At 37.7% G+C, this 15,120-nt stretch overlaps 1 protein-coding gene across 2 annotated transcripts in view; it reads right to left on the reverse strand.

Moving 5' to 3' along the window:
* atp6v1h (ATPase H+ transporting V1 subunit H) overlaps positions 1-15,120 on the reverse strand; it is a 27,376-nt gene continuing 12,256 nt past the window's right edge. For both annotated transcript variants that reach the window (XM_038717691.1, XM_038717690.1), the window contains 4 exons: positions 12,966-13,091; positions 8,828-8,929; positions 7,387-7,500; positions 1-394 (listed from right to left, as the gene is read on the reverse strand). In XM_038717691.1, coding sequence (XP_038573619.1) covers positions 325-394; positions 7,387-7,500; positions 8,828-8,929; positions 12,966-13,091 — 412 coding nt within the window. In that variant the 3' untranslated portion in view covers positions 1-324. The remainder of the gene's footprint in view (positions 395-7,386; positions 7,501-8,827; positions 8,930-12,965; positions 13,092-15,120) is intronic.

A 15,120-nucleotide genomic window follows, 5' to 3' on the forward strand; every position in this document is an offset into this window, starting at 1 on the left:
CACCATAGATAAGCATCTTTATTGGGATACATACAATGTTTTCCAGGTAAGACTTAAATAACATGCAGTTTTGTACATAATCACAGACATGAAGAGCGACTTCAATGACCACGCATCACTTAGCTGAGAGGTCACGACGAAGCACGACATTCAATCAAGTAACATCAAGGATCATTTGGGATTTGCAGGTGAAAGGAGTAAACCACAACGTTTGATTTTCAAGTCATTTCACAAACTGAACAGTTGATTATTAAATGGGCCAATGTACATACGGTACACACTCATACATACATTAATACACAAACACACAGAAACAGAAACAGTTCAGCTTCGAGCTGCCACGGCTGGAGTTTGCTGCTGATCAGTGGACTGGAGCTGTCTTCCCAGGTACTCCCTGTGAAAAAAAGTACAATAAATTACACTTCAACACTCCCAGTACAAACCCATCCTTAAAAGTAATAGTTAAGCATTTTGGGAAATATGCTTATTTGCTTTCTTGCTGAGAGTTCGATGGGAAGAATACCACTTTCACGTCTGTATGTGCATGGCTTGGCATAAAGACTGGAAGCAGGGGCAAAATGCTAACCCCACTCTGTCCAAAGGTAAAAGAAAAATCTGTCTTACAGCATGTCAAAATCTCACAAATTAACTAGTTATATCTTGTTTGTTTGATCCTTAGAAAAACTGAAATGTAAAAACGTCAAGTTGTTTTGTTTCTACAGGGTTTTTTTGAGACTATGACTGCAACTAAGCATTCATTCCATCATCGATTTATCTGAACATTATTTTCTTGATTAATTGAAAGGTCTATAAAATTTTGTCATGTCTGTCACAATTTCCCTTGAGCCCAAGGGGACATCTTCAAATGGCTTATTTTGTCTGACCAACAGCCCCAAAACCCAGTTTATATTATGTGTATGATATTCAGTTTACCATGATATATTACAACAAAAAGCAGCAAAGCCACTCATTTAAGAAGAGACTCCCATGACTGAAGCGGTTAATTATCAATAGTTGTTGAGTTGCTATTTTGTGGAATTTGACTAATCTGTTATTGACACATTGATTCAGCTCTTTCTCAGACTACCTCTTGGCCGACAGACGTGATTTGCAGGACTTTGCAGTACTTATACAGATATAACAAATAAAATATAACATTAGTGAATAATCATTAAGTCAGTGGGAAGATTTTGTTAACCTTGGACAGACCCAGGCTAGCTGTTTTCCCCTGTTTCAAGTCTTTATGCTAAGCTAAGCACTTATTTCCCAAAACCAGCTTCATATTGAAGGAACAGACATGAGAGCGGTATTAATCTTCTCTGCAAAGACACAAACAAACACACCATATAAGCAGATGTCCAAAAATGTCAAAATATTCCTTTAATAAATGTATTTTAATTCCCATCCAGTTGATTATTGAGGTGAAATTATGACCATCAATTTCCTTTAAAATATGAGCTTCTCCCGGTTATTTTGACCCAGACAGATTCTAGTCTATGTGTTGAAATAAAATGCCATTACATTGAAAGGTCACACTTCTCCTTCTGGTTTCTTCTCGGCAGTTACATTTTCAGATATGATTTCATGGCACTCACCTTACTGCTACCACAAATATCAAATGCCTCTCATAAAACTCAAAATGGCAAAGGATGGCAAATCAATTCTGATGATGGAAATGATGTTTAAAAACAAAACTCAGCCCAGTGAATGTTGATAATAGTTTGTATAACTGCAGAGCAACAAATCTGTTAGGATTTCCTTATGAACCTCTCTCCTACTTTTATTTTTACAGTAACTAAAGTATGAATCACATTAGTGAGTTAATCCAGCACAATATGCATAGAAAGCAGCAAAATAGCCTTTCTGATATATTGAAAATTTCTAGTACTTTTCTGCATGTTTCCATTTTTGTCTCAGGTCTCTCCCTCTCAAAATACCAAACACTGCTCATCTCCGGGTCAAAGCCTCCATGCCTGCCCTTTAAATGTTTAATCTAATTTTTGTCTGCTGACCCCAACTTGATGAACGGTATTAGTATATTTGTTTCTGGTTTTTGCATATTCCTCCAAGGAGCATGATTCCTCACACCTGATCAATTCAAATCATCTATCATCTATAGGTAAACATCCCCTATTCCCTACCAGAACTTACTCACTGTCATGAAGAAAAGAAAAAAAAAAATCAAGAATGAAGATGTCAATAATAACTTTTAGCTGCTCTGCAAATAGCTGCTGTATGTTGATTCAGTACTGCCAGGGAGTTCATAAAGGCAGAAGGAGTTATTAAGGCAGTGCTCAGCAACGTATCTGCAGATGCTGTATGACTGATAGCACAGCAAAATGCAAAATGAGTCCTGGAGGTTAAAAACAGCATGATACCGGTTATACTTAAATGAAAGGCTATGTAATAAAGTAAAAGTTGTGCTTTCAAATGAGTTAATAATAATCATCGATCTAAATGAGAATGATCAGGTTGTACTGAATGTATGTGAAGACTGTCCTAAGATAAATGCAAGATAAATAAAAAGGATATTGTATCAGAACTAAATCAACAACATAATTTACAATAAATACATCCCATAGTTTCCCATCATCACTGCAGAGGGAATCCCATCTAAACGACCTTTTACATGGAGCGTGAATATATATATGTATAATCTTTGAATAGACGAAGGTGCAATTTCAATCTGCAGAAATGCAGCAATAAAGGTCAGTGTTCCTGTGTTTGTGATAACATTACATTTATTTGGCACACCAGGTATTCGAACTCAAAAGGAGCAAGAGCACATTGCTGATGCTAGATGACAATGTAACAACTGTTTACATATGGCAGCAGCCGGTGCTCTTCCGTAAAAGCCCACAAAACCTGCACGTAGATACTGGCACTCTGAACCCAGGCAGCAGTTACATTTTTTGTTATACATGTTTACATCCTCACAAAAGGTAAACAGGTGAGCACATAGCTTTCAGACTGTGATGGCAAAATGTTTACAGTAAATATCCACATTATTAAAAACTGTGCTGTGGTGTTTCTGACAGTGGCTCTGGGCTGGTCTCTCCTTTGTCCATGTTTACTTGCCATAATAGGCACGCCTGACATTAGAGTAACTCTTCGCAAATGCAGGACCTGAATCTCCAAAACGTATTCACAACTGGCTAGTTCTTTTGTTGTGTGAAACTACTTAAATGATTGAAGTGGGTTTGTCTTAAATTTGCGATGCTGTAAGACGTAAATACTTTTGATGGGACGCTGATTTGTAAAATTGAATAATGATTGTTTTTTCTTCTAGGTTATGAAGATCTTCCCAGTTTGGATCTGAGATTTGGTGACTTTTTAAAACTTTATTTATTAATATAAACAACACTTGCATTGCATATTTTATGATTTAAAAAAACAAATATGCTTTTATAAAATTTTCATTGGTATACAGATGTTTTTACCAATCATTGATGTGTTAATTGATTGATTGGTTATTAAAGCGTTGGCTTTAAGATAAAGATGTGCTGTTTCACACTGTAAATGCCTGATGAAGGTCTATAACCTCAGTGCTGCCAATGTGCCGATACTGCACCCTTTTTTCCACATAATGTCATTTTCATAGGCACCTGTCTACCAGGTGTAACAAAGAGTCTAAGGTTTAGGAGGACATGAAAAAGAAAATTAGCAGTAGTGTAGGACAGGGTAGTGGGTAGATTATTGCTGTAAAAATGAACTTTTGGCATCTTTGGTTTATAAAAACTTAACAAGTAGAGCATGCTTGCAAAATTTTAAGAAACCGTATCAATAATGTATAATGCAGGAATATAAAAAAATGAAGTCAAAGCTATCAATCACACACTAACAACGGTACATTCTGTTCAGGGAGAATTTCAGTAAGAGGACTAGAGGAGGAATATGAATTTAAGAGCATTTGGTCCCTTGAAATTCTCACCAAGGTCAATCTCCCATTCTCACAACTTTTTTTCAATTCCTTCCGCTGGCTTTTTAAAAAGGACTACAAGGTGATCTTGAATAGACGTTTGAGTATTTTGTTGTGCCTAACAGCCAGGTTGGTGCATTATATGCTATCTCATAATGTATCATGACATGTCAACTATAGACTTTTGTAGAAAGGATTGTGCGTCACTCTAGACATCAAGGCCAGTACAGCACAAGGGCAGAGTGGATGGATCAGAAAACCATCAATACGGAGCTGAGTGGCGAAAAAAAAAAAAAAAAGACATTCTTTCACAACTCTCAGCATTCACGTTTAGGAAACATGTTAAAGAAAAAGATTTTCCAAAGCAGAATAAAAGGGCACAAGGAGCTCACACATTCATCCCTACTGTTGTCATGACAGCAGGGACCTTCAGCAAGTAGTGACGAGAGGATCTTCTCTTGGAAGGCAACCAACTCAAGGTGACAGTGGGTGTACTGTGCCGCTTTGAAAATATCTTCAATTTGTGGGTGAATGAGACCACAGCTTCCAAGAAATAAAAGCATCGACCTCAGCGTATTTCCTCATTCTGCAGCCGCATTCACACATTTCACATTTTAATACTTAGTTTAGTTTTTAAAGCCCTGAACGGACAGGCTCCTGCCTACATCTGTGATTTGATAATCCCCTACAAGCCAGACCAAAGCCTGAGATCCTCTGGCTCTTCTAATGGTTCCAAAGTCCTGTCTTGTCACTAAAGGTGACCAAGCCTTTGCTGTTTGGGCCCCTCAGTTTTTTAAAAAACATTATATTATTGCTGTTATTGAATTATTTAATGCTGATTTTATTGTTGTTACATTTATTTTAATCAACTTTTTTTCTTTTCTTTTTTTTTTTTTTAACAGTACAGCACTTTGTAACCTGGTTTTGAGTGTGCTATACAAATAAAGTTGTTGTTATTATTATTTCTGTTTTCAGGAAGGCAGTGAGTGTGGGAAGCCCAAATTATTCAATGTGGCATAACAACCGTAAGACATCAACCCTCCTCACATAGTAGGTCCCGTCAAAATAAACAAACTAGCGGAAAAGCGGGTGCACATAACAGAAAACTGACAACGTGCATCAACAGTGCTAATGTATTTTCACCGTTGTCTCTTTCCAACCCATTAAATTGTTTTAACACAAACAAAAATCAATCAGGTACAGCATGTCATCACAAAGGCGTGTGCTGAATTTTGCATCAGTTTTCAACTCCGACAATAATTCACATGCTACTTTAATTCCTGCCTTTCCTTCTTATTAGTAAGATATTTTTATGCCGCGCTCAGTTTTTCTTATCTCTTACCTGCACATTTTAGTACTTCATTTTTATTCCATCTATTTTCCCCTCATTTTAATTTATCACCAGCTTTATATACATTTGCTCCTGTTTGCTTGTTTTCATTTATCACAGAAACCACAACAACAACATCATGAGATCTAATTTCTGGAATTTAACACATGTCCAAATACTGTATATATTTTTCTAAAACAGGTATCTAACTCACAAAGATATCTTTAACAAAACTTTTCAAAAGGTGCAAATCATGCACCCGTCCCTTCTCCTTATGCAACGGTTATCTGATTTTTCAGCCTGTAAAATGTACCGGCAATTATAGATAAAAAATAAATAAAAAAATCTAATCTTACATTGGAAGTTAGTATTCAAGTTCAGGACCTGGAAAATACAAAAAACTAAACAAAAAAGCTTTTCTATTGTAGGCCTGATAATGAGAGTCTGCTTTTCTTTCTTCTCCGTTACTGAAACAAGACTAAAAAACCTTTTGTGCTACAGTGAACAAATAAACGTCTGCCCACACTTGAGTGCACATACAGTTTACACAGAACATTATAGTCCCTTAGAAGAGAAAGAGCACTACACTATGATATTAAACACAATGCCTCCATCCACAGTTGCTCAGGGAGCAGAGTGTGTTTTAGATAGCGGCAGCAAAACATACACATTTTCACTTGTTGCTCGTTGATTTTTTGTGTTTCCAAGCAATCCAGCGGACAGACAAAACATACAAAGATGATGGGCGGGTTGAATGTTTGGGCACAGAGAAAATCTGAGGAATGGAGCCTTAAAAGCTGAAGTATTGACCAGTGCTTCAGTAAAATAAAGTTTATATTAGAGTTTATAATAGCGCAACTGAGGTATCGATATTTGAGAGTTAAAGAAAAAACTGATACTGAGCTAAATATGGATTAGGATCTTTTAAATTTTGTTATTTTATACAGAACATATTTCCAGAAACACAAGATTAACAAGGATTTTTGATTAGGATGCTTTAAATTTTGCAGTTATTAAAGTCAAAACAGGCAAAACAGAAAGCTCTCGCAATATTGAAGGTTCAGTGTGCAAGTTTTACTGGCATCTCGTGGTGATGGTTGCGAATGCAGCCAACGGTGCAGTCACTGCTCACCCCTCCGTTTGGCAAGCCGCGGAGGAGAAGGAGCCTTTCTGTCAGCTCTTGCGCTAAATAATAAGTGTGGTCCTCTATTTGTCACAGATTTCACTTCTCTTCTTACTTCTAACAAACCAGATGACTACTACTACTAGTACTACTACTTCATCATATGTATTCAATGTAGTGACAAAACGCACTCTGTAGAATAGTTTGTCCTTTTGAGCTACTGTAGAAACATGGCGGCGCAACATGGCGACTTCCATGTAAGGCAACCCGCGGTGTACGTAGACAGAAAGGACATATACTGACAATACTTCTGGTTGAGGTGAAAAGCTGTCTCATGATATCAGCAAGATGGAGTGTGAGGGTGACATTAGAAGATGCCCCCGCTGCTTTTAAAATGTTTGTGTGGCAGCATTTTGGGTACCATGTGGAAACAATAAACAGCGACGGAGTGACAAGACACAAACAGTATGCAAGCAACATTTCAAACATCACCTTCATTGTTTTGAATTTTGTGACATTCAGTCAAATAAAAGACTATTTTTCCAGTCATATATTTCGTCACTGAAGATTTCTTAATAGTCTTAAAATATCGTCTCGTCTCATTCTTGTGAACCCGATATCGTGTTTTGTCTCGTCTCATCTTCACACCCCTACTTTTTTTGCTTGATTAAACCTTTTATAGGACTGTGTGGGCGTGTACAGACTGAGCTTGTGTGACTGAATCTCCTGTTAGTGTTGTTACACCTGTTGGAGCAAATTGTGCTTTTACCATTCTTAACAGCACACAGAGTCTATTGATCTCACATGACCCCCAGCATATCTACGCCCAACTTCAACCTAGGCGGACGTCTAATCAGGCAAAATAAATGAAAATACCAGTGAGGGTGTGCAAATGTAGGAGATTGTTATTTAATGTCAGAAAGATTGGTTCAACTAATCTAATCAACTCATCTGGAAGAGAGTAGTTCAAGCAGAATGCATAAGATAAATGAATATATACAAATGTGTTCATACCAGTTGTGGACCATGAGCTTCTGCACGGCCAACAGGGCGTTGTAACGGACTAGCTGGTCCTCGTGGTGCATATGATTCATCACCAGCTGTTTTCCACCCAGCTGCTCAATCACCCTGAAATGGGAAGGATAAAAGGAAGTATGGGAGAAAAAAACCTTTATCCACACAGAAAACAGGTACTATTTTCATGATTTAGGTCATTCAGTGGTCTAGCGCCAGATAATTGAATCCAGCCAGGCTGAAATTTCCTATGTATCTGATGAAGGGTTACTGGCCTTGTAAAAGGATATAATGGTTTGAAGAGGAAAACAGACCTGCATAATGCGTGTGATAATACAGCAAATGGTGTGACCAGAGAAAAGAAAAGTAGGTGAAAGTACAGGAACTATGCTACTGTTACATAACAACTTTGGGCAAACTGATCATAGTGAGGTCTTATGACCAACATAAGGCTAGAAATGAAAATTTCAACCCTAAGATCCAAACGATAATATGACCAACATTATGGATCTGTCAATCACACACTGTAGAAGGATAACAAACTCCGAGGAAAACCTAAACAATGCATGGCGGGGATAGAGGAGGTGCACTATCTGACAGGAACAGACAGCAATCTCTGCTATTTCTGAGGAGGTGGGCTGATTGGTATGGTTTGACTTCTCTATTATAAAACATGTTTGATGCTGATCCGACGCAGGCAATGTGAAATCTCAAAGCTAAATTCTAGACCCACTTAAAAAACAGATTTATTTGGTAATATTTATTAGTTAATTAAGTACAGGAAGAAAAGATAATTAAAGTATACCCAAATGGTTAGGATGAGTGAAGCAGTTGAAGTACTTGCAAGGTATTTACACACTCTTCCAATACTTGTAAAACAGCTAACATGAATTTATTTTTATAAATCCAGGACTGAGATATGGTTTTCCACAAGCATTTTTCATTTTATTAACCAACCATCTAAATTATTTGGAACAAGCAGGTGTATGCAATGTAGGGGCAACTGTAAATTCTATCTTATACCCACTTTGTGTTTCATTTTTATGTGATTTGGCCTCTTTTGTTTTGGGGAGAAAAATTACCTAATCCTTAGCCGATTCATCTAAATGGCAAACTGCATGGAAAGTGTTTTTTTGGAACTTGTGCCCTAAGTTTTCAAAGTGACAGACAGAGTGTCCTCTTGCTGTCCTTTCAGCTTCTCAGGAGCAGCTGCTGACAGGACAGCTGCTTCTGAGGACAGTGGTGGAGGTCGGAGTCGGAGTCAGAGGAATGATCTGGAAGTTTCAGAAGTGCTCACGCCATCTCGCTTTTATGTATTGGATGTATATGGATTCCCCTGAAGTGTTCCATGGTTAGATCCGTGGGTGAAAGTGGGTTTAATAAATAAATAAATGAAGGTGGAATAAATAAGTGAACTGGTTTACACAGAAAAATGACTTACCGTTTGCCACGTGGGTAATGTCGCACATACTCTCCAACGTCGTGAGCTGCCACTGCTATGACTTGAGGGTCATCAGACACCTCCAACAGCCTTGTTAAGATCCTAATGAAGAAAGGCAGACATATGGAGAGGCACTGAAATGGGGAGGTCTGACTGCATCAAAAGGCAGATTTCATTCATTCTAAAAATCACATATTCTCAGATGCTTCTAGGCAAAGACTTTTCTGAAAAAGCTTTATAAAATTATAAGATAATACCTGATATTACATTGGATGTAGAAATGCAACGATCTCTCTGAAAGCCTAGGCTGAAATAAAAACTCAGGTAAAACCCAAACTCTAAAATCTAAATCCAAGGACATGAAACATAAGGCATCCTCTAAAAAAAGTGACACCTTGGGGTTCAAAGTGAGACAAAACCGGGTGTGAGAGTCAGGAAAAGAGACTAATAAAAAAGGAGGGTAATTTAAGCTGAGATGATGCCTGAGCTGATTACAGAGAGAGGGCAGTGATGAGACAATGAGATGGGTAGATCAGGATTTTTACTCAATGTCAATAAGCCCAACAGAGTGTGTGACTAGAATAACAAAAGAAGACAGGCACAAATAGATGTTTTATCTCCAGTGATCTGAGTACTTAGGTTGGACACACACACACATACACAATAACAACAAAAAGAAACAATGTTAAGAGGCTGTGCAATCACCAAACATGCTGCTGGCAACTCAAAAAAACCCCAAACTCAAAGGAGAGTCCACAGCCATGCTAGCAGCTCTGTGAGGCTATATTCAGCAGTGCTTTGAGCAAAGTGCTTATGTCAACTTGCTAACAATGACAATGCTTACCATAATCACTGTCTGGGTTTTGCGTATTAACATGCTAACATTTTGTAATTAGCTCTAAACCCAAAGCACATATGAAGTTGATGTCATTAGTTATGCAGGTATTTTTTTATTTTAGACCAGCTGGTTGAGCGAGAAGAAAAGTGAGACCAAAGTCAGTAGACTTCACCCTCATGTCATTATGATCCATCCTGCAGTTGGAATAATTTTCAGAAAAAACAGCTGACATACATTTCAGTGTTTCCTCTATACGCATTCACAACCGCCACTAAAAAAAAATTTCCCACGATCATTAAACTATGCTATACAAATGTTTTCACTCGCACACTGTGCGAGCACGGCTGCACTCAATGCTCTGCTCGCTTCCTCTTCTCGTTCTATTCAGAACGTACATGACAGATGGTGTCATAAGAGCAGCGTAACTCTGAATCAGGAGGTGCGTGGCTCTCTGAGGTTAGTAAAGCTCATTAGTGATGCAACTAGTCCTTTTAAGCTGATGAGGAGACGTTTTTTTAATGCAAATAAAATGCACCTCAGAAGGGAGGAGGTTTCTCATGTTGCCTATATTTTATATTAATGCCTACAGATAAATGTCAGAAGCTGTAAAATGAAGACACAAAAGGCAAACATGAACAGTCATATCTATAATGATTCTGAGGTCATATTAACAGCGGTTTCCTGCCGTTAAGGCTTAGGGGTGATGCCCAAAACATGCTGTGCCATCACTATAAAATCACTGTGGAGCAACAGAACCAACCAAATTACTTTCTCCAGATGTAAAGGTTGTAGTTCCTCCAGTAGAATGATCTTTGGCAGTTGTTTGTTTATTATCTGCTTTTCCAACTATTTGTTCAGAGATATGATGAAAATAATGGCCCAATATGATGTGAAATTACATACTTTACATTGGAAAACATAAAATTTGTCCTGCCACCGCTGCTGAAAAACATCCTAGAGGAAACACTGCATTTCCATTTTTAGAGAAACATCATTTATATTCTTAGTCCATTACGATTGCTTACTCTATATTCTTGGTTTTTCCAACTGATTCTGTTTTAATAAATGTTTTTATAAAAACTAACCCTAATTAAAATTTATATTACAATTTTGGAAGCTGTTTTAAGCCTTTCAAAGCCTAATTTTCACATGCAGCTTGGAGCAGCAAGAGGGAAAAAAACATAAAATATATAAATAAATTAAATTAAATATTTCTTAAATCAAATCACATATTTTCAATTGTCACATTCAAATTCAGAATAAATCAGTGATTCCCATTAAGTACCTAGACGGCGGTGGCCTGACAACTTCATACGTGCTTTGTGAGATTTCCACCTGTTTTGTTTGTGGATGTTGTTTTACCCAAACATAGCGTGCTTGTTAAATTGCATTATCTCACAAAAGTGAGTACACCCCTGACATTTTTGTAAATGTTAAATTATATTTTTTATGTGATAACACTGAAGAAATGACACTTTGCTACAATGTAAAGTAGTGAGTGTACAGCTTGTATAACAGTGTAAATTTGCTGTCCCTTCAAAATAACACATCACACAGCCATTAATGTCTAAACCGCTGGCAACAAAAGTGAGTACACCCCTAAGTGAAATTGTCCAAATTGGGGCCCAATTAGCCATTTTTCCTCCCCTGTGTCGTGTGACCCGTTAGTGTTACAAGGTCTCCGGTATGAATGGGGAGCAGGTGTGTTAAATTTAGTGTTGTCGCTCTCACACTCTATCATAGTGGTCACCATGGCACCTCATGGCCACCACATGAAAAGATTTAGTCAAATAATTACAGAGCTGTGAGGGGTGTACTCACTTTTTATGAGATACTGTAATAGCAAATTGTTACAAACAAGCTAAAACAAAGACTGTCTGTATGAAGCCTAACTGTTTATCTTAGTTTGCCACAAATATTAAATCTGCCAAACCAACCCCTCCTCTCTTTTCCAGCGGTACCTGCCGGCAGTGGATCAGCAGCAGTGGGAGAACTGATACTGACTGATAGATAGACAGATAGATAGATATATACTTTATTTATCCCGAGGGAAATTCAAGTATCCAGCAGCATATGAAACATACATACATTAAACCTATATTAAAATAGTATTAAAATTAAAATAACTTATAACAGTGCAAAAACAGTAAACAGTGCAAAATGGAGTGCAGATGGAGGTAGAAATTGTTCTTTTGTCTACTGTCCTCCCTGCCATGACTAGGAGCTGTTGTACAGTCTGATGTCCAGGGGGACAAAAGAGTTTTTAAGTCTGTTGGTGGAGCTGGGCTGGGACAGCAGTCTGCCACTAAACACACTCCTCTGTCCGATGAAGGTGTTGTGCATGCTGTCCGAGTTCTTCATTCTTTCTAAACTTCATTCAGTATTTTGATATCTGGAATATGATTTTTTTTTTTTGACTGCCATTTTAGATTTGTTTGACTGAGATATTATGAAGTTTATATGGTGACTTTGCTGTTACTGTTGTTGCTAAGTAAACAATATTTTGCTATGTTTAAAATATAAATAAATTATAATCCTGAATTTATTTTTTTAAATGACAATTTAAACCCCCCCACTTCTTTAGTAATGATTAAGAACCAGGTTGATGAGTGTATGGATATGATAAAACGTACAATCCTAATTATACCCCCCTACAGCTGATTAGTGGCTTCACCCTGACTTTGGGGGCATGAGTAATTCAAATCTCTTCACTATGTTTACTGTTTAACCAATGTTATTTTGTGATTACTATTTTGTATGGCACAATAATCACAAAAATGTGAAGGATTCCTTCAGGACATTTACTTGGTGGTGGTGAGCATATTTGTTGCTGACTGTCTGAGTGTACTGAGAAACTACAACCGGTGTGCGTTTTTTAAATAAATATTGTAATGACAATAGTCTTAAATTATGTAAAAATGCATAGAATTTAGTTAAATAACAATACATTTTCTTGAGGGAGGATCCCCAAACCACAGCCACATCACCTACGCCCTCCTGAAACCTAAGGAAAACCCTGAATGTGTTAATGAATAAATTGTTTACTAGAGCACAAAATTGTTCTCCATTAGATCTAGCTTCTTAATTTTGCTCTCAAAATGCACCAGATTTATACATTTAATTGTAACACATTTTCTTCAATTGCCCCCAACCCCCACAGAGGGTCCGAGATCCACTCACTACAGTCTCACAAATCCTATGGGCAACACTGTACATGCACATAAATTAAGTTAATTTCTCAAGTGGCAACATCTTAGTTTATGATAAACATATCTTGCTCTGACACGTGGTTCATCTTACTTGAGGAGCTCATAGTTCTTCTCGTTCAGGCGAACCGCATTCTCACGCCAGAACTTCTCAGACTTGTGCACAGGACTCCATTCCAGGCGGCCGGACTTCAATTCAGAGCTGTACTCATCAAATGAGCTGTTGATGAAAAAAAAATACATAGAACATCAAAAGGTTCATTGTACCTCAGCAAAAAAGGGTACTTTCTTTCAACCTATCTGGTGTGAAGAGTAGTGATGAGAGAGGCCAAGTTGTACACAATTCAGGCTTAGAGAATATAATAATAATAATAATAATAATAATAATACTTATTTGTAGAGCACTTTTCAAAAACAAGTTACAAAGTGCTTTAACAAGTGTAAAGACAATAATACCCAAGAAACAATAATACAAAAAACAATACAAGATAAAAGCATGAAAACATTGAAAAGACTAAAATACAGATAAATATAAAATTAGTAAAAATACAATAAAATAAAAGGGATAAAATAAAGTCAAATAAGATCGGGAAAGGCTCTCCTATAAAAGTATGTTTTAAGAAGGGACTTAAAAGAGTTCACTGACTCAGCCGACCTGATTTCCTCGGGCAGGCTGTTCCAGAGCCTCGGGGCCCTGACAGCAAACGCTCTGTCCCCTTTAGTTTTCAGTCAAGACTCTGGAACAGACAACAGACCTCTGCCCGAGGATCTCAAGGTACGTGCTGGTGCGTATGGGACTAAAAGGTCAGAAATATAACAAGGCGAGAGGCCATGAAGAGCTTTAAAAGTGATCAATAGAATTTTAAAGTCAATTCTAAAACATACTGGGAGCCAGTGTAATGAAGCTAAAATAGGAGTAATGTGGTCATATTTATGACCACATTATTGAATATCTAGAGGCCATCCACACAAGTAATCAATGCAGCTTCATTATGATACTCCTTAATTCTATGTTTCAAGCATTTATTTTCAGGGGTGCACATAACTGGTGCGCAGGTGCACATACATGGTAAAAATTAAAACTATACGCCACAGAAAACGGGAAGCGCTTTTGCGTACCAACATTTTTGGGGACACGTTTACTTACTGGAGTAGGACTTTTTCCATCTTTGGTAAGATAGCAGTCATGATGATATGTGTGTTCATGAATTATTAGCTGTTAAATGTCTTTCTAGTTGGCTTTTCCCCAAATTAGTGAAATGTTAAATCCAGCAGTAAGTTAATGTTAGCTTAAGTTGAAACTAGCTTACATTATTTCTCTGGTTTTAGGATTTGCTATCATTCATCGAAATGTCCAAGAAGCAAAATAATTACTTTGGCGTTCAACCACCTACAAAGAAACGCCATACTGAACCTGAAAATAAAAAACGTGTTTTTGCGGAAAAGTGGGAGATACCCTGGCTTCAGACAGATGACAACCGGACTGAGATGCCTTGAAGTGAAAATCCCAATTTTGCGGATAAAAGAAGCACATTTTACACAGGGACAAAAAATTTCAGTCATCCAGCTTTTGAAAAGCATGACAAGAGGAAAGAGCACATGAACATAGTGCAAACTATTGATAACAAGTGCAGCCAGAGTCAGACATCCACTCTCATCCAAATGTGGTGACGGGACAAAATTAATGAAGAATGTTGTCGAGCACTGTGTAATATTTTTCTGTTGGCCTTTCACAAAGCGAAACATGCACGTCCTTTGAGCTCATATGAGGAGGATATTCCGCTTTTCAAAAGGTTTGGAGTCAATGTTGGCACCGCATATCGTTCACGAGAAGGGGTCACGTGGATTATGCAGTGCATTGCAGAGACAATCAGCTGTGTGAAAAATTAAAGGCAGCTGAATTTTGGGGTGTGTTCTTTGACGGATCAGAAGACATAAAAGTGGAGCAGGAAATTGTGTACATTGTATTGGTGTCCAGCAGCGGAGAATTTCGGATTAATTGATATGGATGTTATTAGAGCAGCGCAGGACATCGTGGACAGGCTTGTGTTCAGAAAGGAATTGCATTTGTGAAATTAGAAAAGTTTCACAATATCAGATGGCCTGCTTGGAGGCCTGATGGAGGCCTGACTGTTGAAAATACGGAGGCTTTTACCTGCCATTCAAATTCAAGTGGCTGCAAGTGATGACAGTGACCTGAAACACATCTGCACAGAGCTTGGTGAATGCGAAGATGAGCTCATAGTAGC

The sequence above is a fragment of the Micropterus salmoides genome, unplaced genomic scaffold (assembly GCF_014851395.1).
Source record: "Micropterus salmoides isolate LMB-PRFRI ecotype aquatic unplaced genomic scaffold, ASM1485139v1 Ms_hic_scaffold_14, whole genome shotgun sequence".
Lineage (NCBI taxonomy): Eukaryota > Metazoa > Chordata > Actinopteri > Centrarchiformes > Centrarchidae > Micropterus > Micropterus salmoides.